This window comes from Oncorhynchus mykiss, chromosome 14 (assembly GCF_013265735.2).
Source record: "Oncorhynchus mykiss isolate Arlee chromosome 14, USDA_OmykA_1.1, whole genome shotgun sequence".
Taxonomy (NCBI): domain Eukaryota; kingdom Metazoa; phylum Chordata; class Actinopteri; order Salmoniformes; family Salmonidae; genus Oncorhynchus; species Oncorhynchus mykiss.
The window spans coordinates 3,428,573-3,456,260 of record NC_048578.1 but is presented as its reverse complement, the minus strand read 5'-3'; the positions used below and the strand labels follow the sequence as shown (position 1 = coordinate 3,456,260).

Sequence of the window (27,688 nt, the reverse complement as noted above, 5' to 3'; positions counted from 1 at the left end):
GCGGTGCCGCTTAGGCCGCCCATTGTGACTCGCTTGTGGGCGTGCTGGCAGCATGTTCGATTGTGCGTCAAGAATTCAGCATAGCAAGTTTGTATGAAGGTCTAGTTATTAATTAGTACATAGTTCAATAGTAATATCCTCGAAAACGCTCTGGTGACAAACAAACTTTGCTGCCCTGTTTCCAATTGTCCACATGGCTGGGATAACCTATTCAAGTAAGTAAATACATTTCGAAAATGTAAAAAAAACAACGATATATTATTAGCTAACTAACTACAGTGCAGGCTAACTCAAATGAGCTGCTAAATGAGCTAACTTCACATACTGTATAGATATCTAGCTAAGTGAATGAAATATCACCATCTACCTAACTTCATATTAGCTAGCTATCTTGATGCATTTATCACTGTAAAAAAACAAACTCCAAATTAATTTGTAGGTAGCCAGCTAACAGCCATGGAGGAGGGTGATAGGATAGCAGCCCCAACTGTGAGTAGGCTATTCTGGTTAGGGCAGGTACTTTTGCGTAGTTCCTGTCTCTAGAAGTGAGGATGGAGATAATAGTAACATAATATTCAGTGCGGTGTAATTTGACTATAATGAAGTCTGTTTCTTGTGATGTTTTCTGTCCTCAGATAAAGAGGGCTATGAAAGCATGTCTACATATGAAGTGCAGTGGTTCTCAGTCCTGGTCCTGAGGACTCAAAGGGGTGCACATTGTTGTTTTTGCCTTAACACTGCGCAGCTGATTCAAACGATCAACTTATCATCAAGCTTCAAGTGGTATTTCTGTATTCATTTGTGATGCTATCCTTGATATGATCCTGTTATTGTCACATGCACATGTGCCCATGTATCTATCAATCCAATCTTATCATAATTTATTAGGGATATTATACTTTTGTAATCCACAATGACCTGGTGATGTAAAAGTCTAATTACATTGTCTTCCATATTCCTACAGATACCTTGTAACTGGAGATTTTTTCAAAATGAGTGCCTACAGTTAAGGTGTAGGGTACTGCAAGGTTGGGTGACCAGGAGGGCCATCTGGTACTGCCTCCTGGAGGAATTCAGGTGTGTGAAGACTACCTGTGTCCTGCATAACTTCATGAGGATGGACACGAGGACCAGGAGGGGATCTGCAGCTCGCTGCCATCTGCCAGAGGAGAAGTCTGCTGCTCTGCAGGATGTTTCAAGGATGGGGTCCAACAATGCAGCAAGAGGCAATCCTTGTGCGGGAGATCTTCACCTCCTACTTCTTCAAAGAGGGTGCTGTTCCCTGGCAATACCATAGACTACACGATGCACAAAGGTTCTTAAGAGTCATTCACATTGCAATAAGAATATTCTTCCATTTACTATTCTTCCATGTCAACTGCAGTTATTCAATTCCCCAGTTTCTCTCCCTTTGATTTCTACTTCTCAGGTGAGGGTGCTGTTAAGGTAAGGGTGTGATGTCTGTACAAAAACAGGCTATTTTAAATCACCCATATTGAAAGACACCCTATAACCCACACACTCGTATCAATCTGATTAATGGATTGTGTTGTGCAGTAAGCAGGCTCAGGTGTATAACTGTGGCTCCTTGCACCTCCAAAAATAGGCAAGAGGGCCAACCATGGAGAACAGTAAGACACTTCATTATTTCTATAACTACACTATATTGTTTGTTTTTCAGCAAACGTACTCTGCAGCCACTTAGTGTGGTGTGGACACCAGGTGAGGCCACACACACAGATTCCTGTTGAACACTGTCTTTAACTACCTTAATTTCTCAATAAGTCTCTCTCCTTCACTTCATCCCTCTCTCATCTTCTCCCTAAATCCTCTAGGTTATCAGCTGTGTCGGTGAACCCCTCCCTCATCTGAACTGGCTACATGGAGGGCACAGCATGATCAGAGATGAGGTCACTTAGTCAGGTCAACAGGAAGTATTATTAAAGAGATGCTTAATGTTGAAATACAGATATAGATGCAGTAGTCCCAGAGTTAATGATCCAAGGTCAGTTTTGCATTTCACCTCCTGATTATTATGACTAACAAGGTTAGAATAAAAAATTAAAACAAGGCTTAAACATGCTATCTGTCTCTAGTCTGCAGATATGTTTTGACGTGGGAGATGCCAACCCCCAGTCCCATCATTGCCACCTCACCCGCTTTTAAGATAACCTTCGGACTGTCTAGTTTCACTACTATGTAATTGTGATGAACTGAGAGAATATTTGGGTTGCACTGTGATTCATTAATCATATGCTGCCTTCCCTGCCCCTATGCCTTACCTCTTTCCCTTTCTGTCTTTTACACCTCTCACCACCTCTCTTCCTGTTTTTATAATGCACAACAGATGTGCATTGAAGTACAGATTGAACTTTTATTTATAATATGACAATTATATTTATAATGCATGTATTTATAACACTTGGATAATTAACTTCTTTCAATAAAGTGTTTCACATTCTCTGCTGGTTGAAATTAAGTCTCATTTAATTTATATCCTGTATATCAGGTCAATGCAGATGAAAGGCATTAGATATTGAGATTAACCAGTTTTAGAGTATTTACATGATGCATAGGAAGTGTAGTGTACTGTTTAAAAAAAAATATGAATTACAAATCAATCTTTAACTAGTTAAATCCTGTTTCTAGTCTTAGTTACAATGTGTAACCATTGATGTCCCAGGACCAAGATTAGTAAACACTGTTGAAGTGTATAATTGTAATACATGCATGCAGATATAGCATCTTTCAAAGATCTTTTGATACTCCTGGTATTGGATATGACTGAAAAATTCTCAGACATTCATACCTGAACTGCCCCTTTATTTGCAAAGGTAGAGTACATGATCAGTGAATATATTAAATGTACAGGCTCCAATGTGAGGATCTTATGCATGGTAATGTCTATACAACTTGCATCCTTAGCACAAAGTTATATTCTACTCAATCCATAGGCTTCATTAATATAATTCAGACTGTTTTGAAGTTGATACAACTGGCTATGATAGCTGAGATTCATAGCTAGGTTCTGAACTAATTTGTATACCAAACGTTTGGGTCCATACACAGATGGGGCTAGATAGCTAGCTACACATCCATACAGGTATTTTTTATCCTCCACTGCACAATAAGCAAAGAACATAGCTAGCTAGTTACGTTATTCATCTCTCTGCATTGCATGGCAAATATCAGCAAGGGAAGCGTACAAAAGTGTACATTCAATTTGCAGTAAATGCTTTAGCTAGCTAGATTCTTTACACCCACTGTTTCACAAGACGACAGCCTGATTTGCTGGTTGTTTCAGGAGTCCCTAAAACATGAAACAACCAGACTTACAATTTCATACTCATGTCACAACACCCATAAAGCTAGCTGGCTAATGTTAGCTAGTCAGCTAGCTTGCTAAATCGCTATTTTCGTAAATGAACTTTATGATATAATCGTTTGTCTCTACATTAACTAACATATTCCTGTCAACATTTTGTTGCATGATTCGTTATCTCGTTATAATCACTTACATTTGCTTCCAACCAAGTATTTTTGTCAGCCATCTTTGCAGAAGAAAGTCTCCAGCCTTGGATCGCATAGCGTCAAATTCGTCATGGGAACCACTCGATATGATTGGACATCCCCCAGCGGTCGCTGCATAAAGTTGGGAAAAGTTTATCATTGTCACCGCCTCCCACGCCACATCCGCACCGCCCAAACTTTGCGGAGGTTGCATTGCTTCGCAGTAAAACTGTGTAATAGTGTAAAAACAACACAGCATGTCACTTTAGATTAGAACTCGTGCATTCATTACACTGCAATCATATCAGGGAATGTACATGTACATTTGAAGTTTTGGATGTTTTTCTGTTCAATCTATGGCGCTAGTATTCCACTAGATGGCGGGAAAAAACAACACAATTTGAGGGTTTTATGCATGGTGTGAAACAGCCAAACTCCCTGGCCTTTTCATTGTAGCTATATAGATAGATACGTTGATTTAATTGGTAATCATAATATGTTAATTCATTAAAATAATGTTTTGTGACTATTTCGTTATCTCAGAGAGAGAAAAAAATACAACCAACAAACTAATTGGGCAGGTTGCCTAGCGGTTAAGTGCATTGGACAGGTAACCAAATGGTTGCTAGTTTAAATCCCCAAAATGACTATTTAAAAAAATCATGTTCCTGTTCCCTTGAACACGGCACTTAACCCTAAATGTTCCTTTCAATCTCGCTGGATTAGAGTGTCTGCTAAATTATAAAAAAAATATAGTGGAAGGAAGCGACATCAGGTTTGACACTGGGTTTGACCAGTGGTGTAAAAATACTTTAAATGACTACTTAAGTTGTTTTTTGGGGTATCTGTACATTACATCACTATTTATATTTTTAACAACTTTTACTATTACTTCACTACATTCCTAAAGAAAATGATGTAATTTTTACTCCCTCGCACATATCAAGAGAACATCCCTGGTCATCCCTACTGTTTCTGATCTGGCTGACTAACTAAACACAAATGCTTCATTTGTAAATTATGTCTGAGTGTTGCTCCTGGCAGCTGTAATAAATATATATATATTTTTAAGAACATATTTGTGCAGTCTGGTTTGCTTTTAATAAGGAATTTGAAATGATTTATACTTTTACTTTTGATGCTTAAGTATATTTTAGCAATTACATTTTCTTTTGATACTTTCACTTGAGTCATTTTCTATACTTTTACTCAAGTATGACAATTGAGTACTTTTCCAACACTGGGTTTCACAAATATCTGTTGTTCCAGTGATGATTTGCAGTTACTGTCTTCCAGTGAGAAACGGGGGAAGTAGCCCTGTGCACTGTGTCTGTGTAACCCTACCCTCATATTAATAGGTATCAAATCCTATTAGGAATATTTATTTCCTTGCCTGGTGTTGAACGCACAACTTGATTTTCCCAGAGCATTCCAGAGGATGTTAAACTAACAGTGGATGGAGGCCTTTCTGGGGAGTGTAAAGTAGCAAGTCAACATGGACCAGAATGGCACTCTGTTTTTTTTCACATTTCGTATGTAAACGTCCTCATTGAAATAGATTTTGCAAACACTACACAAAAAGTATAGAAACCATTTTTATTACAAAAATATTATTGTACAGTACTAAATTTACATGAGCACCAGAGTGAGTTTGCATCATGCAATGTTTCAGAGTAATTGCACAAGATTAACGTGACAATTTTAAAACACTTGGGTACTAGATTTATGGCTACTTGAGAGTAGGGTGAATGACTCTTTATTAAATTATCTTTGTAATGGTTGCCATGTTTTTCAACAAATAAAAAAGTGAAAATATATAAAGATATGGTCAGGTTCTTAATAAAATATGAGACAACTAGGCCAGTAGAATCTGTAATTCAACTTAACAATACAATCAACACTTGTCATATTTTTGTCTAAATCCAATCTGGAATAAGAATATAAGCAGAAGAGAAGACACTTTTATCCAAAGCAACTTACAGTCATGCGTGCATACATTTTTACATATGGGTAGTCCCGAGAATCAAACCCATTGACGTTACAAGTGTCATGTTCTACCAACTGAGCTACAGAAGAATAATGTAGGTTACAAATAAATATAGAACAATAAAATAAAAACACAGCTAAATAGCTTTTTTGTGAGTTTTTAAACCATTAGACAAAAGGTACAGTACAATACTTGTCCTACCTTATACAACAATATACCTCACAAGAATTGTAAGTAATATACACATCTATAGCGCTGCAAAAGAACTTGGCATCTGACAGACACTGTACAGAGTAAATAATAGTATTTTTCAGGCACAGTTGGATACATATTATACAATATCTGAATAAAAAAAATACTTTTTTTCACCTCATCCATTCATCCATCCATCTAATTTCCCTGATGAGTTGTACTTTCCTACATGAAACACACACATTTACAAAACCTCTTTAAAAAAAAATTATACCACCTATTTCAAAACAGAGGACACCACAGTTTGTGTTACTATTAGGAGAATATAAAAGCTCGAAACACATTGTAAACATCTTGGCTAGATTTTGATTTGTCACAGTTACATTTTAAATTTTCTTTAAAAGCTTATAAATCTTGAATTTTCCAATTTAGACAAGCTTAAAAGTTCATCATATTACTTTATGCTTTGAAAGTTTGGACACAGGTACATGTTTAGATGAGTGTTATTTTTTATTTTTTTTATAGGGTTGGGGTCAATTCTATTAGAAACACTAATTTGTGTAAATTGGATGTCCTTTACCTAAATTGAACCTAACCCTGACACTTCTCCCATTAACTAATTAATGATTTCTCCAGGGCTACGTGCATCCAAACACACATCTAAATATTTATGTTTGAGTGCCCTGCATTTTGTTGTTTATATAGACATTCTATCATTTGTCCATTCCTTTCCATCCTTTAAAATACAATTCGCGTTTAATCTTAGTTGTCTGATATTAAAAAAACATAAATTACTCAATAGCAAACATGGGAGGGTTTCCCTGCCCTGAGACATCTCAATGAAGCGGTATTAGCTGGCAGCTTAGTAACATTTGTCCATGCCTATCCCAGGATCCAACCTGGTAGGGCTTCTGCCACCAAATGGTGTGTTAACACTGCTTATCATGGGAGGTGTAGTTCATATGAACTACAAGCCTTTCCTTGGTTCCATCTACCAGGCTCATTGTCCCTTGCTCATAGTCCATTGTTGGGTCAGAATAGCAGCAGTGGCTAGGAGACAAGGCCGTAGGTATGGGGTGGGATGAGAAGGGGCTGGTTAGCACTGGTAGTGGAAGTGCTGGTGTTGATGGACCTTACCATCCACATGGGCATGTGTGTGTGTGTGCGTGTGCATGTCTGTGTAAACCTTGGAGTAGATCTTAGGGGGCCCACTGAGGCCGGGGGTTCCCAGGCCCACCAGTCTCTGGCTGGGGTAGTCAGGGCTAGTCAGGGCACTACAGGGGGTGGTGGTGCTGGGCTCTTTGTCCGAGATGTGGTGGTCTCTGTGGACTACAGGTATGTGCCGGGGAGCCAGGGTGTTGTGGAGCCGACGGCTGTGGCACAGCCAGAGTACGATAGTGCCTACGATGAGGAGGGCTGCTGCAGGGATGCCGATGATCAGAGGCCAGGGCAGGCCGGAGCTCAGGTGGGGAGGCGTCACTGTGTTCTCCACCTGAGGGTCTAGACAGAGAGACAAATCACAGTGATATGAGAGACAGCTCTACAGATGTAAGTCTCCATCCCATCCCGTGAATGGCTGTACTCACCTGGCAGCACAGTAAGATAAGCACTGCGAAAGCTGTAGCCCATAGTGTTGGCTCCCAGGCAGATGTACATGCCAGCATCCTCATCGCGGGCCTTGACAATAGCCAACTTGTTGAGGTAGGAGCCGTCAGGCCGGGACCACACATCCCCTGTGGGAAGAACCACAAAATGCTGCCCGCCGACCTCCAGGGTGGAGTTATAGCGGTCCTGTGTGCCTGGGTCCACCCTCTTCAGCCACTGGACCACGGGCTTCACGTCACTGTGGACCTTACACTGGAAGGAGGCGGTGCCACCATACTCCACGGTGGTGTTGACCGGGTGTGTGCCGGTCAGAACAGGCTTGCAATGCGAGCGCTCTGTAGGGAGAAGGACAGGAGTTTATAAGCATGTGAATCATAATGACAATAACACAATTAATTTGGCAACATATGGGAGGTCTGGGTATAAATGAAATTGGAGTGTGATAGAGGAAACTGAAAATTATTTGTTGTGGTGTCGGTGGTGTTACCGATGACATCCAGCTTGTAGGTGGCATTGATGTGCCCTGCTGGGTTAGAGACGTGGCAAGTGTACTTGGCACTGTCCTGGGGCTGCAGGTTCTTCAGGGTGAGGGTCCACTGCGGGCGCTTGCCCTGGCGCGGGGGTGGCAGAGGGGTCTGGTCTTTCCACCAGGTAAAGACAGGGGGAGGGGTGCCCGTGGCCTGGCACTTGAGCCTCACCGAGCTGCCCACCGGCTTGTACAGCACCCGCCTTCGCATCTTAGTGGGCTGGCTGAACCGAGGCTTTACTGCAGAGATAATACATCATGGAGGTTAGGTAACACAGATGTCAACAGCATTTAGATGACAACGTGTACGAGTCTTATAATGTAGTGAAGTGAAGCAGTGTGCTGCTCACCCCAGGGCTCTCCTGTAGGGTCAGGCTGGGTGAGCTCAGCGTTGGGTTCCAATACAGCAGGTGGAGCGTCAGTCTGAGTCGCTGCAGTGTCATCTGAAAAACACAAAAGTCATTGACTGAGGGTTATTCCTCTGTCACTCACACACACACACCCATGCAGGGAGTATGAAGATTGTTTCATAGCGACCCGACCCGTTTCATTTTCACCCAACTTTTCACCTAAATCCAATGAAATGGTGACATTTTTTGTTGATTTCACATTGAAGTCAACCAAACGTAAATCCAAACTAGACGTTGAACTGATGTCTGTGCCCAGTGAGAAGTCTGAATAAATCTGATCGTAGGACTGTGAAAGACGATGCATTAATCTAGTATCTAAAAAAAACACCAAAGCAAAAAAGTTAGGGTTTATGTAGTCTTTCAAAAAACAGAATATTGCAGAAAGATGATGTACTCTCACGCTACAGAGCAAAGAAAGGCAATATAAAACCAATGGGTTCAAGAAAAGGGAGTTCTCCTACCCCCTGCCATTACCACAAAGTATCGTTTAGATATTGCCACATAAATCTAGCGGTCAGTTATCGTTTCAGTGATGTGAGGTATTTCACCCAAGATCCAAGTCTTAACGTCTGAAAATGGCGTCATGTAAATGGCACGGGGGTCTAGGGATGAGTGCAAACTGCTGAAGGATCTCTCAGATTTATTTGCCTTACTTTGAGCTCCAACAAGGACCCCTCTGTGTGACGCAGGATGAATGATTCTGCTTGGAGATCAGTGGACTGTGAGGTGTGTAAAATGACTGCGTGTTTGGCTTTCAGAGCGTATGAAGTTTTACAACTCTATGGGAACGATAAGCAGGCAAAGCGCTGGTATTATTCTAACTGGCTCTGTGAGGCAGGGGTGAGCAAACAGTGCCATATTATTGTTGCTTCTCTCAAGTTTCCACACTGTTTTAAACAAGACGGCGTGTTGACTTAACCCTGAGCTGGAAACCAATTAGCTGCCTTTAACCTAAACTGTGCAGGCAGGTCAGCAGGCAGTCAGACAGGCAGGCAAACAGGCAGACGGACAAGGCTGAAAGAAAGTGCTGCTTTGTTTGGGCCCGACCCACAGGAATGCACAGAGAACCTATTCTAACCCTGAGTCCACTGCTGACTGAGCTCACACACACACACACACACACACACACACACACACACACACACACACACACACACACACACACACACACACACACACACACACACACACACACACACACACACACACAGTACCAGTCAACATTTTGGACACATACTCATTCAAGGGTTTTTCTTTATTTTTACTATTTTCTACATTGTAGAATAATAGTGAAGATATCAAAACTATGAAATAACACATATGGAAACATGTAGTAACCAAAAAAGTGTTCTTCAAAGTAGCCACCCTTGATGACAGCTTTGCACACTCTTGGCATTCTTTCAACCAGCTTCACCTGGAATGCTTTCCCAACAGTCTTGAAGGAGTTCCCACATATGCTGAGCCCTTGTTGGCTGCTTTTCCTTCACTCTGCGGTCCAACTCATCCCAAACCATCTCAATTAGGTTGAGGTCAGGTGATTGTGGAGGCCAGGTCATCTGATGCAGCACTCAATCACCCTCCTTCTTGGTCAAATAACCCTTACACAGCCTGGAGGTGGTTTTGGGTCATTGTCCTGTTGAAAAACAAATGACAGTACCACTAAGTGCAAACCAGATGGGATTGCGTATCTCTGAGAATGCTGTGGTAGTCATGCTGGTTAAGTGTGCCTTGAATTCTAGAGTTCCTCTGTGGAGATGAGAGAACCTGCCAGAAGGACAATCATCCCTGCAGCACTCCACCAATCAGGCCTTTATGGTAGAGTGGCCAGACGGAAGCCACTCCTCAGTAAAAGGCACACGACAGACCACTTGGAGTTTGCCAAAAGGCACCTAAAGGACTCGCAGACAATAAGAAACAAGATTCTCTGGTCTGTGTACTAAGCTGATTGTCCACAATGTCTGCTCTGCCTAGCCGTGTCTTATGCCAACATCACTGTTGCCTGATGGAACCTCAGGTCACCAGGTATGAACGGTCAAAGTCATGTGTGTGTGCGCTTGTGTGTGTGCACTTATGTGCGTGTGGATACTGTTCTTTGTCCTGATTTAATCCTGGTGTTCTGGTCCAGGGGGCCATACGACAGCCAGAGGGCCGCGCCCTGCTTAACACTGCGTAGTGAGGTACAGGAGAGCCCAAAGCCAGCACCAAGTGTTTTTTGCTAGCCCCCATTGTTGCTATTGGCCCAGGGTTCTGGGAGAGTAAGCCTGGGTGTAGCAACGGTTCCACTGGCACGGGAGAGGTGGCTATTCAGCAACACCGAGGTGGAATTAGGGGGGCATTATCTTGTCGAAAGAGGTCTTAGCTAGGGCTCATATCTTTACTCTCTGTGTGCTGATGTTCTCTCGAAACAGGTGCAGAGGGACAGAACAGAGGTTTTCCCTTATGCAGCATTATTAGGAGAACATTGGACCATTTCCTATGTATTGGATATGACATTTTTCAGATACTCTATTTATACATTAAATACACATGATGCAATCTGTGACCGGTTTAAATTATTGGTTGGAAAAAGTGACTGGTTGATAAAGATTACCCAGTTCAAGAAAGTACGTCATACTTTCAGGCAGCGGTCAGTGGAATGGCCTGATGTGATGACTGAGGTAAAGCACGGCTTTACCTTACGGCTGGGCAGACTGTGCCAGCTCTGGCTCCTGTGTGTAGTGGAGCAGTGGAATGGAAAGTGGTGCTGGACTGGTGTAGCGCTAGGCTGAAGGACAGGGGACCCCTTTTCCTCTGCTCCAGTCCAGGCCCACAGAAACACACACAGAGGGGCAGTGAGGGAGGGTGGAGGTGGAAACGGCGGGTCTGGGCGAGAGAGAGGGCGAAGGAGGGCAGCCCAAGTCCCAGTCCCTGAAGCTCCTCATGTGGAAGGAGTGTTTATAAGGTCACATATTATTCTTTCCTACTGGGAGAACTTTAAAGGGTCACCCCTCAAAAAGGCCCATTCTTCATTCCTACCGGGTACCCGTGTTCAAACATACGTGCCACTGTGTCTCATGAAGCACTCTCCATCTGAACATGGGCCCATATCGAATGCAAAACAAACATGGTTTCACAGTGATTTTCATTAGTGACGGCACAGCTGACGTTTGAAGATAACGGAACAGTTGGTCGTTCAATTTATCTTAGAAATTGAAAGAATAGAGTATTAAGTGGCAGTTCCATTCCACACACCATGGTGGTGGTGAACTATTACCAGAACAATAATGTTAATGAAGAGAAAATGATATAAGATTTAAGCAGTGATATGGACCCGAATGACATATACATTAGTTCAACTTGAGCAAAGCAATTCACAGACTAGAAAATAGTCATAGAACTTGTCAAGAACATTAAAAGCAGTTCAGAAGTTCAGAAGATTTGAGGTTCAGATTTGAATTATAACAAAGGTCATTGTTCGATGTACAGGGCATTCGGAAAGTATTCAGACCCCTTGACTTTTTCCACATTTTGTGACGTTACAGCCTTATTTCAAAATTGATCGAAATAAAAATGTTCCTCATCAATCTACACACAATACCACAATAGAATGACAAAGCAAAAAATGGTTTATAGAAATTTGAGCAAATTAATTAAACATAAAAAACATACCTTATTTACATAAGCATTCAGACCCTTTGCTAAGAGACTCAAAATTGAGCTCAAGTGCATCCTGTTTCCCATGGTCATCCTTGAGATGTTACTACAACTTGATTGAAGTCCACCTGTGGTACATTCAATTGATTGGACATGATTTGAAAAGGCACACACCTGTCTACATAAGGTCCCACAGTTGACGGCACATGTCAGAGCAAATACCAAGCCATGAGGTTGGGTCAGTCTGTTATATTTCGTCTGTCTTATCCGGTGTCCTGTGTGAATTTAATTTTCTCTCTCTCTCTCTCTCTCTCTCTCTCTCTCTCTCTCTCTCTCTCTCTCTCTCTCTCTCTCTCTCTCTCTCTCTCTCTCTCTCTCTCTCTCTCTCTCTCTCTCTCTCTCTCTCTCTCTCTCTCTCTCTCTCTCTCTCTCTCTCTCTCTCTCTCTCTCTCTCTCTCTCTCTCTCTCTCTCTCTCTCTCTCTCTCTCTCTCTCTCTCTCTCTCTCTCTCTCTCTCTCTCTCTCTCTCTCTCTCTCTCTCTCTCTCTCTCTCTCTCTCTCTCTCTCTCTCTCTCTCTCTCTCTCTCTCTCTCTCTCTCTCTCTCTCTCTCTCTCTCTCTCTCTCTCTCTCTCTCTCTCTCTCTCTCTCTCTCTCTCTCTCTCTCTCTCTCTCTCTCTCTCTCTCTCTCTCTCTCTCTCTCTCTCTCTCTCTCTCTCTCTCTCTCTCTCTCTCTCTCTCTCTCTCTCTCTCTCTCTCTCTCTCTCTCTCTCTCTCTCTCTCTCTCTCTCTCTCTCAAGCCTAAGACCATGCCTCAGGAATACCTGACTGCTTGTTGTCACCTATGAACATTTGAACATCTGACCATGTTCTGTTATAATCTCCACTCGGCACAGCCAGAAAAGGCCACCCCTGGCCTTCTAGGGAGTTTTTCCTAGCCACAGTGCTTCTACACCTGCATTGCTTGCTGTTTGGGATTTTAGGCTGGGTTTCTATACAGCACTTTGTGACATCAGCTGATATAAGAAGGGCTTTATAAATAAATCTGATTGAAATTTGATGAGGTTGATGGAATTGTCCGTAGAGCTCCAACACAGGATTGTGTTGAGGCACAGATCTAGGGAAGTGTACCAAAAAATATCTGCAGCATTGAAGGTCCTCAAAAACACAGTGGACTCCATCCTTCTTAAATGGAAGAAGTTTGGAACCACCAAGACTCTTCCTAGAGCTGGCCACCTGGCAAAACTGAGCAATTGGGGGAGAAGGGCCTTGGTCAGGGAGGTGACCAAGAACCCGATGGTCACTCTGACAGAGCTCTAGAGTTCCTCTGTGGAGATTGGAGAACCTTCCAGAAGGACAACCCTCTCTGCAGCACTCCACCAACCAGGCCTTTATGGTGGAGTGGCCAGATAAAAGCCACTCCGCAGTAAAAAAGCACATGACAGCCTGCTTGAAGTTTGCCAAAAGGCATCTAAAGACTCTCAGACCATGACAAACAAGATTCTCTGGTCTGATGAAACCAAGATTGAACTCTTTGGCCTGAAGGCCAAGCGTCACGTGTGGAGGAAACCTGGCACCATCCTTACTGTGAAGCATGGTGGTGGCAGCATCATGCTGTGGGGATGTTTTTCAGAGGCAGGGACTGGGAGAATAGTCAGGATCGAGGGAAAGATGTACAGAGCAAAGTACAGAGAGATCCTTGATGAGATCCTCCCTGCTTTATAGCACTCAGGACCTCAGACTGGGGTGAAGGTTCAACTTCCAACAGGACAACGACACTAAGCACACGGCCAAGACAACGCCGGAGTGGATTTGGGACAAGTCTCTGAATGTCCTGTAGTGGCCCACCCAGAGCCCGGACTTGAACCCGATCGAACATCTCTAGAGAGACCTGAAAATAGCTGTACAGCGACGCTCCCCATCCAACCTGACAGAGCTTGAGAGGATCTGCAGAGAAGAATGGGAGAAATTCCCCAAAGACAGGTGTGCCAAGCTTGTAGCGTCATACCCAAGAAGACTTGAGGCTGTAATCAAAGGTGCTTCAACAAAGTACTGAGTAAAGGGTCTGAATATTTCACATTTACATTTTTTATAAATTGGCAAACATTTCTAAAACCTGTTTTTGCTTGGTCATTTATGGGGTATTCTGCGTAGACTTATGAGGAGAAAACAACAACAATTGAATCCATTTTAGAAAAAGGCTGTAACAAAATGTGGAAAAGGTAAGAGGTCTGAATACTCTCAAGTTCATCAATTATCAAGACTCAATTACAAATCTCATTGAACCATGTTTCTTTCAATGTGAAATTGACACACAGTATTTAGGTGCCGATACCTATTTCCAGCAGGACACATCTGACTGAGTGTCTGTTCTGGCTCACGTCAATTGAAACCAGAGAGTTAGAGAGGCAGGCAGGACGGCAGTCAGGCAAATTAGAAAGCGTCGTCAGCGTCCCTCCACACAGCATGAGAGGAAAGGCTAATTAGAAGTCTCCTGGTATCTTTTATAGAGCTATAAGCGTATTGCAGCAGCAGGCGCATGGCGACTCCATAGGAAATTACCCACCTAATGTGCCTTTTCTTTTCTTCTCTGTTGTGCCTGGCTGAGGGGCGAGGTGGGGCATGGAGGGGGAGAAGGGGCGGGCCCCGGTGCATCCTGCCTGTTAAGGTCCCAGCCCAGGCCCCCAGTGAGTCAACCACCATGAAAATCTGGATGAAAGCTGCTTTAATGTGGCGACCCCGTCAAGGTGGCTAATTTGCATCCTTCCAGTTTAATTAAACCCTTGGATCAAACCCTTGGATCTAACAGTAGAGAAGCAGAGGCTGGCAGGGTTCTGTTGGGTCATGGAGGGCCTAGCTAGCCACCCAGGGCCTGGGGTGTGTGGGGGAGGCTTAAGGGCCACTGGTTAGAGATTGGGGGACAGGGGTCTCAAAGTGAGGGGTTATATTGGAGTAATGTTGACTTTAAGCTGAAACGCTACACTTGTAATTATTATGGATCTGGACAGCATCTGTTCTGAGCTGTTCTCACTAACATTAAATGAAAACAGATAAGAGTGTAAGGGTGTCTTTGGTACAGAGAGCATATTTATGGTCGCACAATGATAAGTGCACCATATTACGTATTGTACTGGATCTAAAAAAAAAGAAGTAACTTTTACATTATCGTGCAGTTATCAATTAAATGGTCCGACGGTAAAGTGGACATACTCGGCATTCATATTCTGAAAGAAAGAAATGATCTCACTACAATACATTTGAATAGAAAGTTAGCCAAATAAAATAAGATTGTGCTACCATACACTTAACGACTTGTTTTTTTTAATTATATGAGCAAAAAATATTCCACTTTATTTGGAAAGGCAAGGCAAACAAAATTAAATTAGCCTGTTTATATGATGAATATGAATTTGGAGGGCAGAAATGATTAAATATTAAAGCATTGGACCTCTCACTAAAGGCTTCAATCATACAAAAAAATATACTTAAATCCGAACTGGTTCTCCAGTAGATTAGTAAAAATGGCTCACCCAGGGGTAAAAAAATTGCCCTTTTCCCTTCATTCAGATTACAACCTCTCACTTTCGGTTACTTGAAAATGAAATCATCTCCAAAACATCGCCATTTTTAAAACAATAGAAAGCTGGTTGCAATTTCAATTTAATCCACCAGAAAAGACAGAACAAATATTTCAACAAATATTATGCGTTACCGCAAAGATAGAGGAGGCAAGTGGAAAGAGGCTCTGCATTAAAGACCAAAATTGGCTAAAGAAAATTGTGATAAATAAAAAAGTATACCAGTTTCATTTAAGGACTCAAATAATGACAGCTGCACAGTACAGGTTGCAAAATAGTTGGGAGGAGATTTTCGATGTACCGATTAGAGGTCGACCGATTAATCGGAATGGCCGATTAATTAGGCCAGATTTCAAGTTTTCATAACAATCGGAAATCGGTATTTTTGGACACCGATTTGGCCGATAATTTTTTTTTTTACACCTTTATTTAATCTTTGTTTAACTAGGCAAGTCAGTTAAGAACACATTCTTGTTTTCAATGACGGCCTAGGAACGGTGGGTTAACTGCCTCGCTCAGGGGCAGAATGACAGATTTTTACCTTGTCAGCTCGGGGGATTCAACCTTACAGTTAACTAGTGCAACGCTCTAACCACCTGCCTCTCATTGCACTCCACGAGGAGACTGCCTGTTACACGAATGCAGTAAGCCAAGGTAAGTTGCTAGCTAACATTAAACTTATAGGCCTCTTGGGTGGCGCAGTGGTTACTGCAGGGTATATAACAAAGTATTGAGATAAACTATTGTTATTGACCAAATACTTATTTTCCACCATAATTTGCAAATAAATTCATAAAAAATTCTACAATGTGATTTTCTGGAATTTTTTTTCTAATTTTATCTGTCATAGTTGAAGTGTACCAATGATGAAAAAATTACAGGCCTCTCTCATCTTTTTAAGTGGGAGAACTTGCACAATTGGTGGCTGACTAAATACTTTTTTGCCCCACTGTAGGGTGATTTGATAAATCATAGTCAATCGATCAATAATCTAATAATACACCAAGCAAAGTTATTTATCTTTAATTTACAAGCTGTAGGAGCTATGAGAATAGAAAGGTTCAGAATTTTTCAGTGGGAAAATGTATGCCAGCTAGAAATTAAAACTGGGTGGTCTTCAGAGATAGATTGGAGGGAATCTGAATACTGGGACAAAAACAAATAAAAATATAACATGCTGTCTGTGAAATGTATGTAGTAGCCTAATTATTGTTTGATCACTCCAATAAGGGGAGTTTAAAAAAAAACGTTATTTAACTAGGCAAGTCAGTTAAGAACAAATTCTTATTTAGGAACAGTGGGTTAACTGCCTTGTTCAGGGGCAGAATGACATATTTTCCTTGTTAGCTCAGGGATTTGATCTTGCAACCTTTTGGTTACTAGTCCAATGCTCTAGGCTACCTGCCACCCTGGGTTAGTAGGGTTAGTGGACAATAATAAAGAAGGAAAATATATTTTTAAAATATATATATATTTCAAATATTATATATGAGAGATTGGAAATGATGCAGACAATTACATTGATAGAAGCCACAATCTGCAATATTAAAGCTGATATTTTTAAATGATTGCACAATGAAAATTCCTTGTATTGCAAATTGCAATTAACATGTGGTATTGTTTTGACCAATACTAATGTTAACCTTGACCATGAACCCTTCTGGCTCTCAGCCAAACCCTCTCCTAGCCTTACTATTAACCTTTAACGTATTTACATACTTAACCTAAACCTCACCCACATCCTGGCACTATCTTTAACCCTAACCTCCCTATAGCATTTGCCCTTGCCCTAGGTCTCAAAGTCTAGACAGAACTGACTCCCTTACTGCTTGTCCTGCTACCCACACTTATTTACAACGGAGAACTCTTTCTCTGTCTCTCTCTTTGTTCAGCTTAATTTCATATGAGACCGAATGGTTTCAATTTCATCAAACATCCTTTAATCTTTCCCCCTTTCCCCCCAACACAGGCCTTTCTTCCACTACTCACAAGCATGGATTCATTTGTGTCCATATGTGTTTGTGCTTTGAACTTGCCTCAACTTCCCTACAATGAATGAGGAAAAAAACAAACATGTTCTAGGAGGCCCGGGTGGGTCGGGTTGTCGTGGGGTTCGGTGTTACACGAGCAGTAATCACAATTAGAAATTAGATCATTGTCACGTCGGTGGAAACATGATCAAAGGGGCGACTCAATCCCTCACACGCATATTTCACTGTTCGGATGAGTTAATGTAACGCCTCCAGTTTCAACTGTATCACTGAAACCACTACTCACTGTCAAGAGCTTTTTATCTCTCAACATGTTAACAACTCACAAATCTTACCTCACCGATAGTTCACGGGCTGTTAAGAGAGAGAAGAAACAGGGAGCTGCCTGGAAAAATACGTGTAAATCATTCTCGCTCCAAATATTGCCTGGCTTGGAAAGAACAGAGAGGGAAAAGAGAGAAAAGACGTGGATTTAAAAGCCAACGGATAGGGGTTTGTGGTGGTAATTGTTGAGTCACTCTATTTCCAGGAGTATGGTCAGTTAGGTGGAGGGAGGAAACTGGTGGAGGGTGTGTTCAGTTTTAACCACACAGAGTAATTTATTAACACTGGTGGCTGTGACTCCTGGCAACTAAACCCCCCCCCCCTTTTTCCTTTAACATGGCACAACCCAAAGTGTGCCTGCATTTCTGACAAACTCCACTGAGGCCGCAGCAGGCTGAACCCCCCGCCCCAGCCTGGCTGCCCCCCCTGCTGTCCGTCCGTCTCGTACAGAATTCTAGAGCTGGGCCTGCCAGTATAATTTCGATACAATTATCCATTTAGGTGAGGGAGGCGTGGGCTAAACTGCAACACATGTACCTCACCGCCTGCAAACAAAGAACAAAAGGTCTGGGGCTGGAGCTGCTCCACCAGGCCCTCTAGAAAACCTTCAGCCCTAACTCACTGACCGACTGTCAGACCGCACTCGCCTCCCGTCTGACCAGAATCCACAGTCTCATAGTCATAGAATAGAATGCCTCTCTCTCTCCTACCATGTGTGGTTGTTTAGAGTCAACATTTACACAGGGCATATATAGAACAGCAAGGTCATGCAAGCCAAATAGACTAATCTGCCTAGTATCGAACTATACATGACTGTTCTTCCATTTCTGTTTCAGTGGGTCTGGTAGACTTCCGTTGCCTCTTGTATTGGTATGGTACGTGACCCAGAACTGGGGCAACAACTGTTACTGACTCCATCCCTTATTTACAACTGTCGAGGGAGAGCTTCAGTCCTTTCCTGCAGAATGCCCAAGCGAGGCACTAGTGCTGAGCATTAACAATGTTGGCTGCGTGAGGCCTGGCCCTAAAACAACAGGGTTACACAGCAGGGGACTGTATTCCTGCAGACAAAGGGACCACCAAGGCTACAGCCAGGGGTGCAGCCAGTGGTAGGCTACAGCTAAGAATAGGGGTACAGCCAGTGATAGGGGTACAGCCAGCCAGGCCCTGGGGGAGATGGAGGGGCTATGGGGCCTGGGTGCTGTGAGTGGGACACTGGAGACTAGGGAGGGAAATAGAGTGATGAAGGATTTGTCCCCCTGCCGGACAGGATATCCAGAGTGAGTGGTGGGAAGGTCACAAGAGGTCAGGGTCAAGCTTTACCTCTCCTGAACTCTGACAGCTTCCAAATGTTTCAAACATCCCCTGACAAAATAACACTTTTACTACCATGGAGGTAAAGAGGGAGACATTGTAAATCCTTGTTTTTGCAAAGGAGCAGCACATTACACAGCAGCAACAACCCAGCAGTACTTACCCAGCAGTGTGAGATTGGACCTGTGTTTATGATGTCATTAAAACATATCATGCAGCTGCAAAAATGCAAGTCAAGAGCACAACTAATACCTATGGGGTAATTTCCTGCTGCCACTATTGTGGGAAAAACATGTTTCTATTTACACTTGTGTGCAGAAAGGCACAAAGAAAAAGTACTTCAGTGAGAACTGTGGTCTATGTGTTAAAAAATAGTTTTAAAATTACTGTTACCTCACTCGGGTTTACAGCCAAATTACCACACCGAGGCATCAAGAGCCAAGAACAGAATATCAGCTACAGGGATAAAATTACATTTTTATGACAAGTATGCTCTACTCAGTGTGTTGCAGGATTGCAGCAGTCATTAAAAAAAAAGGATCGGAACTTGAGGTTAGACTTGCCTCTGCCCGTGCTTGCTATGAGGAGGAGTTGATAAGATTGGAGACATGTTGACAACAAGTGCTATTGAATGTCACCAAATACACTATATACAAATGTATGAAGACATCCCTTCAAATTAGTGGATTCGGCTATTTCAGCCACACCCGTTGCTGATAGGTGCATAGAATTGAGCACACAGCCATTCAATCTCCATAGACAAACATTGGCAATAGAATGGCCTTACTGAAGAGCTCAGTGACTTTCAACATGGCACTGTCATAGATTTCCAACAAGTCAGTTCATAAAATTTCTGCCCAGCTAGAGCTGCCCTGGTCAACTGTAAGTGACATTGTTGTGAAGTGACAACGTCTAGGAGCAACAACGGCTCAGCCGCAAACTGCCTCTGGAAGCAACGTCAGCACAATAACTGCTTGTCGGGAGCTTCATTAAATGGGTTTCCAAGGCTGAGCAGCTGCACACAAGCCTAAGATCACCACGTCAGCTGGAGTGGTGTAAAGCTAGCCGCCATTGGACTCTTGAGCAGTGGAAATAATGGTCTGGGGCTGTTTTTCAGGGTTCAGGCTAGGGCCCTTAGTTCCAGTGAAGGGAAATCTTAATGCTACAGCATACAATAACATTCTAGACGATTCTGTGCTTCCATCTTTGTGGCAACAGTTTGGGGAAGGACCTTTCCTGTTTCAGCAGAACAATGATCCCCATGCACAAAGCGAGGTCCATACAGAAATGGTTTGTCGAGATTGGTGGAAGAACTTGACTGGCCTGCACAGAGCCCTAACCTCAACCATAAGACTCCTGAACAGGTGTCCCGCCACCAGCCAACCCCCTCTTTTACACTGCTGCTACTCCCTGTTTATCGTCTATGCATAGCCACTTTAACTATACCTACATGTACATTTTACCCCAATTAGCCCGACTAACCGGTGCCCCCGCACATTGACTCTGTACCACCTGTATATAGCCTCGCTACTGTTATTTTCACTGTCATTTCACATGTATTTCTTTACTTATCTATTGTTTACCTAACGCCTACTTTTTACTTAACAATTGCAATGTTGGTTAGTGTTTGTAAGTAAGCATTTCACTGTAAGGTCTACACTCGTTGTATTTGGGGCACGTGACAAACTTTGATTTGAACCCCATCAAACACCTTTGGGATGAATTGGAACGCCGACAGTGAGCCAGGCCTAATCGCCCAACATCAGTGCCCGACCTCACTAATGCTCGTGGCTAAATGGAAGCAAGTCCCCACAGCAACATCTAGTGGAAAGCCTTCCTAGAAGAGTGGAGGCTGTTAAAGCAGCAAAGGGGGAACCAACTCCATATAATTGCCCATGATTTTTTACTTTTGGTCAAGTCAAACATGAGTTGGCTTAGAGGTGTGTCTTGATGTGGTTGTTTCTTGGGTGTGCCCTTGTCACCACCAAGACACACCTATCTGTCAGAACCTTGCCTACAGCCATTTCCCCTTCTTCGATGAGGTTTAACAGCGGTTGGCATCCAATAAATGTTGCATTGCTGCCACCAACTATACTGAAATAGAACTCCCTTATGCCTTGCTTGAAAAAGTTAATCAACAAATACCCTACCATCTAACCCTACACTCATTAAAAACCCACCACCCTACTCCACTATTTAAACCTATCTAGTCCTACCTCAGGCCAACAGTCTGAAAGGACGGGGCACCACCACTCAACACACCCTGTAAGTCTTCTGATGTCAAATCTTGTACACCCAAATATTTCTCTGCAGTTGCCACCACTACCTCTATTTTCTGCAACTTAAGTTTCATCCCTGCAATACAGTTGATAACCATTGCTATGAATGCTAAATAGCCAATCACTCTTTGGCCTTTCCATCTGTACTGATACAGATCTGGTAACCTCAACCTGCCTCTCTCGCAGCGGACAGTTCAGATTCTCAACCCTACGGGCACGCACCCCTACAATTAACACATACCGCTTCTTTCCCCAATGCTACACATTCGTTTGTCTCCCTTCTGCACACTTCTCACACCTTGGAACCTCCCTCCTGCACACTGCTGCCACATTCCCATAAGCTTGACACCTGTAACAACGTAATGTATTTGGCACATAAGCTCGTACGGGATAACTGAAATATCCTAACATGAATTTGTCGGGCAGGGACTCAACATCAAAACTCAAAAGAACAGACAATGACTCTTCTGTTTCACCACTCACGCCACCCTTTCTGTGTCACACCAAATTACAAGCATCACAAACACAGGGAATCTTCCCCTTCAGTTGGTCCACTTTCACCGCTACCACAGTGATCACTCTTTTCAATTTGCTCAAGAGCAAAACAAGTCACATCTCTTGTCCCAATTAACACAAAACCACTTCAGTTTACCTTCACTGATTCCATAGCACCCAATTGTTTTCACCCACCCTGAAATCACAAAAGGCAGGCGTCCACCTTCTACAAAAATGTCACACTCACCTTTATCCTCTGAGGATTTCACCACACCTGCTACCTCCGATAATTCGCCCTCAATTCCATTCCTCCTCCAGACCTCGATCCGGAATTCGACTCATTCTGCTTACACTTTCTACCATTCTTCTTCGACAAGCCATCTTCCTTTTTCCCCAAATTTTTACCCGACTCAAGCTCACCCTCTTCCTCCCTCTCTTCGACTTCCTCTGCCTATATATGTCTCCTTATGATAATATTGAACTTCTCCTAACATATATTTCATTTTTGCACTCTCAAGGGACACCATTTCAGCTGTTTTCCCCCACTCAACCAAAACAAACAAACCTCCTGCACATTGAGTTCAATAACTAAAGGCAGATAGATGTATGATGAGATGTCAGAGGAAGCTTTGAATAGGTCAGTAGCCCACAGAGTAATATGAGAATGCAATTGCTGAATAAACAACCCTTTACATAATACAATAGTAGCAGTGTTCAGCTAATATAACAATGTGTACCTTTCATTGTCATTCCCAGCTGATGCAGATACTGTACCTCTCCCTCCCCATATTGACGGATACCATTCAATTCAATAATACAAAAGACAATACTAGTCAAAGTTGTGTCTAGTAAAAATTTTATGCCAAGTGCCAGGTTTCTCTACATTTACAGACATCAGTTTCAAGCCCGTCTGTCAGTCTGGACATCACATCATCTTGCAAGCCTCCATGTGTTGGCTCCATACATGTTTCTGTGAACACAGTCACTGTTCTATTAACAGTGGTAGTTAGGATAGGTCATATCTGACACACAAACAGGTACTGCGTTGAAGTTTGAACAGGTCAGACTAAACCTACCTAATTATGGTCTCCCCATCACGATGGTTGGTGAGCAGGCAAGAGGTGAGGCCTTTGCCAGTGCCCCATTGATGGGCATGGCAGTGCAGATCAGCTCCTGGCCCCTCAAAGATACTGGTCGGTCACACACACAGAGCACTGATTACGTTATTAATGGTTGTTATGGTTAGCCTGTTGGAACCAACCTGATCACTGCATTCACCTTTCTATTTCATATTATGATATCGGAAGTGAAATAGAATGGTAAACGCAGTGATCAGGTTGGTTCCAACAGGCTAGATTATGAAGGTGAAGTGGGACAAAACTCGAAACTGTTTTGACCTTCGACCAGGTCAAATTTCACCAACCTGTTTCCATTTATAGGAAAGCTAACAGCGGGGGCATATCTACATGATGCTGAGAGTTCCTTTGCTGGTCTTTTCTATGTTGCATGTTCGGCTGCAAACTGGACATCTCTCGAACAACTGCAGCAGGCAATCCTTATAAACACCACCTCATCTTATGAGGTGGTGTTGACTGGGAGGGCCTGTGACATGGGGACAGCCAAGTACAAAGGTTTTCGATAATGTACTTCACAACCAAAATGACTCTACTACCTGTATCTGCTTGGCTGGGCAATTAACCTACTAGTTCATCAAACCGGGTATTTTTTTCACACAACACACATTAACATTGTTGATGAAGACGTCTGTGTCATCAGGCAGTTTCTCGGGTCAAGCTTATTCTAGGTCGTCTGTAACCTTAAATTAGGGGTGTCAAACATACGAGGGGGTCCAATCCAGCCTGCGGGTGGTTTGAATATAAAATATTATAAAAAATGACAATGTAGAATAATAGTGGAGATAAAAAAACTATGAAATAATACACCCAGCTCATATGTATATACTGTACTCTATACTATGCCACTGTATCTCAGTGCAATGCCGCTCTGACATACATGTATATATATTCTTAATCCATTCCTTACTTAGATGTACGTGTATTTGGGGTATATGTTGTGAAACCGTTAGATATTGCTGCACTGTCGGTGCTAGAAACACAAGCATTTCGCTACACCCGCAATAACATCTGCTAAACACGTGTACGTGACCAATAAAATGTGATTTGAAGTTCAAGTTGAGGAGTGATTTGAAAGAGTAAGAGCATTTCAGCGAGACAAAATCCAATAACGGTAAGATAGTGGAATTTATTGTCCTACTTGCTATGGGCGTCACGCCTGACATTTGGACCAGCAATGTCAGCCCCGAGAGCATGCCGAGTCAGACAGCACAGTGGGTTCGACGAGGATTTCGTACTGAGGAAAGCCGTATTGCATGCTCAAGAATGTGCTGGTTTTCATACCAATGCTGCCATTTGAGAACATGAACACACTCCTAGCGCCATTCGAACAACTGACTCGAGAAATAAGCTAATCAACTGTGTCTGCAGCAGACGTGATACCATCTGTCATGGCATTGAAACGCCTGCTCAACAAAACTGCCGACACAGACCGTGGGGTTAACTTACAAAAGTACTCGAGGCTGTGAACAAGCGATTCGGTGGTATTCTCTCTGAGCCTCTTTGCGGTGTTGCCACCATGCTCGATGCTAAGTACAAGGCCGCTACTTCGATGCAGACAAGAAACATGGTTTACGTGAAATGTTACATACACAGCTGGACAAGAAGGAAATGGACACAGTGACAATGCGCACAGAGGAAGAGAGGCCACGGACAGACAGAGCTGAAACTTCACTGCTTGACATGATTAAATCCTGGTTGAGAATGAAACGACTGAACAACGAAAAAGCACAGCAAGTAAGTGAAAGAAATAGGTTTTGATTTAGTTTTACTGGTAATGGGGACATTCGTAAATTCCAACAAAACAACTTTTTGGTCAGTGTGGTGTGGTGTGTGTGTAACCTTTATTTAACAAATTCTTATTTACAATGACGGCCAACCCCGGCCAAACCCAGACGATGAAGGGCCAATTGTGCACCGCCCTATGGGACTCCCAATCACGACCAGATGTGATACAGCCTGGATTCGAACCAGGGACTGTAGTGACGCCTCTTGCACTGAGATGCAGTGCCTTAGACCCTTAGACCCCTGCGTCAATGTGTGTGTTAACTATTTAACTGTACTAGAATGCTTAAAAGGCCGCTAAAATGTAAAATATCGGTTATTGGTATAAAAAAAATTTGGCAAGGAAAATATTGGATATCGGTGTCGGCCAAAAATGTCTCATCAGTGCATCCCTAGTTACTACATGACTCCATTGTGTTATTTCATAGGTTGTTAAAACTTATTTTGTCTTCAGCGAGGTCCGGAGGGCCACACTGAAAACGTGTTATATTTCCTTGCCATCAACATTTTATGAAAATAGAATCCATTGTTTTGGGGGTTTTCGATGCTTCCTGACTGTCCTAGCTTTCATTCTGGTTGTTTTAGTGAGCTGGACACAGTCAAGAAACTGTTTGAATGTAGGCCCATTATCATTTCTACACAGTTTCGATTTGGTTTGAGTAATTTTCAAGTATATTGAGTTTGTTTTCCCCAGCGACGGGATCCAATCCGGCCTGCGGGTGGTTTGAGTAATTATATTTTATTTTTTTATACACTACCGTTCAAAAGTTTGGGGTCACTCAGAAATGTCCTTGTTTTTGAAAGAAAAGCAAATTTTTTATCCATTCAAATAACATCAAATTGATCAGATTTACAGTGTAGACATTGTTATATTGTACATGACTATTGTAACTGGAAACAACTGATTTTTTTATGGAATATCTACATAGGCGTAAAGAGGCCCATTATCAGCAACCATCACTCCTGTGTTCCAATGGCACGCTGTGTTAGCTAATCCAAGTTTATCAGTTTAAAAGGCTAATAGTACCCGCAAAACACCAGAAGAAGAGGCGACTCCGGGTTCCTCTGTCCAGTGTCTGTGTTCTTTCGCCCATCTTAATGTTTTCTTTTTATTGGCCATTCTGAGATATGGCTTTTTCTTTGCAACTCTGCCTAGAAGGCCAGCATCCCGGAGTTGCCTCTTCACTGTTGACATTGAGACTGGTGTTTTGCGGGTACTATTTAATGAATCTGCCAGTTAAGGACTTGTGAGGCATCTGTTTCTCAAACTAGACACTAATGTACTTCTCCTCTTGCTCAGTTGTGCACCGGGGCCTCCCACTCCTCTTTCTATTCTGGTTAGAGCCCGTTTCCGCTGTTCTGTGAAGGGAGTACAAGTACTGAGTACAAGTACTGTGAAGGGAGTATCTTCAGTTTCTTGGCAATTTCTCACATGGAATAGCCTTCATTACTCAGAACAAGAATAGACTGACGAGTTTCAGAAGAAAGGTCTTTGTTTCTGGCCATTTTTAGCCTGTAATCGAACCTACAAATGCTGATGCTCCAGATATTTAACTAGTCTAAAGAAGGCCAGTTTTATTGCTTCTTTAATCAGAATGGGGCATAATTGATTCATCACCCCCAACGTTTTCAAATGATTACGGAACCTATACGGATTGAACATGCCTCCACAGCCAAAGTTTTATGGTATGCATGCTCTGCCGAAGAACCCTAGTATGTGGAATAGGTGTTTGGAGTTCGTCGGTCCCCAAGTCTGCACCAGTAACGCTAGTTTGGTGTGCAAAGACCAGTGGTAGTGAGTATAGCCAGAGATACTGGAATATAATGACCTCTCTGGTATAACTTTGCTAACATTATTGCTGATTTATGTAAGTAGCTATCTTTTAATAAAGCGAGAATGAGTAGCTAACGTTAGCGTACTCATTACAACTTAATTAGGTCGTAGCTCATAAGTTTGTGTAGATACTGCTGGTTATGTGACGTTAAAATTTGGTAATGATGGCTAACGTTATCCTACAAGTCGGATTTGCAAGTTAATTGTCTACATACTTTTTATATACATTACCGTTCAAAAGATTGGAGTCACTTAGAAATATCCTTGTTTTTGAAAGAAAATTTAAAAAATGTGTCCATTAAATTGAATTGATCGGAAATACAGTGTAGACATTGTTAATGTTGTAAATGAAACGGCTGATTTCTTTTAATGGACTATCTACATAGGTGTACAGAGGCCTATTATCAGCAACCATCACTCCTGTGTTCCAATGGCACGTTGTGTTAGCTAATCCAAGTGTATCATTTTAAAAAGGCTAATTGATCATTAGAAAACCCGTTTGCAATTATGTTAGCACAGCGAAAATTGTTCTGATTATACACTGCTGGTTATGTGACGTTAAAATTTGATGATGGCTAACGTTATCCTACAAGTCGGATTTGCAAGTTAATTGTCTCCATACTTTTTTATATACATTTGAGCCAATCAGTTGTGTTGTGACAAGGTAGGTGTGATATACAGAATATAGCCCTATTTGGTAAAAGACCAAGTCCATATCATGGCAAGAACAGCTCAAGTAACAGACACATCTCCACATCAACTGTTCAGAGGAGACTGCGTGAATCAGGCCTTCATGGTCGAATTACTACAAAGAACCCACTACTAAAGGACACCAATAATAAGAAGAGACTTGCTTGGGCCAAGAAACATGAGGAATGGACATTAGACCGGTGGAGTCCAAATTTGAGATTTTTGGTTGCAATTGCCACTCTGAGACGCAGAGTAGGTGAACGGATGATCTTTGCATGTGTGGTTCCCACCGTGAAGCATGGAGGAGGAGGTGTGATGGTGTGGGGGTGCTTTGCTGGTGACACTGTCAGTGATTTATTTAGAATTCAAGGCACACTTAACCAGCATGGCTTCCACTGCATTCTG

The 27,688-nt window shown here is 42.5% G+C and overlaps 1 protein-coding gene and 1 long non-coding RNA gene across 7 annotated transcripts in view; one reads left to right on the top strand and one right to left on the bottom strand.

Moving 5' to 3' along the window:
• The first annotated feature begins 14 nt into the window (after positions 1-14).
• Positions 15-2,461, top strand: LOC110488563. Of its 4 annotated transcripts, XR_005035898.1 has the most exons (4): positions 15-215; positions 440-489; positions 636-783; positions 965-2,461. It is a non-coding gene; the product is annotated as an uncharacterized LOC110488563 (long non-coding RNA). The 4 variants fall into 4 exon arrangements; XR_005035900.1 differs by lacking the exon at positions 440-489; XR_005035897.1 differs by having other exon boundaries at positions 636-2,461.
• A 2,631-nt stretch (positions 2,462-5,092) lies between these two features.
• Positions 5,093-27,688, bottom strand: part of LOC110488561 (fibroblast growth factor receptor-like 1) — a 59,641-nt gene continuing 37,045 nt past the window's right edge. For all 3 annotated transcript variants that reach the window (XM_036942684.1, XM_021560807.2, XM_021560809.2), the window contains 4 exons: positions 8,171-8,263; positions 7,782-8,060; positions 7,276-7,629; positions 5,093-7,189 (listed from right to left, as the gene is read on the bottom strand). In XM_036942684.1, the coding sequence (XP_036798579.1) occupies positions 6,786-7,189; positions 7,276-7,629; positions 7,782-8,060; positions 8,171-8,263 (1,130 nt within the window). In that variant the 3' untranslated portion in view covers positions 5,093-6,785. The remainder of the gene's footprint in view (positions 7,190-7,275; positions 7,630-7,781; positions 8,061-8,170; positions 8,264-27,688) is intronic.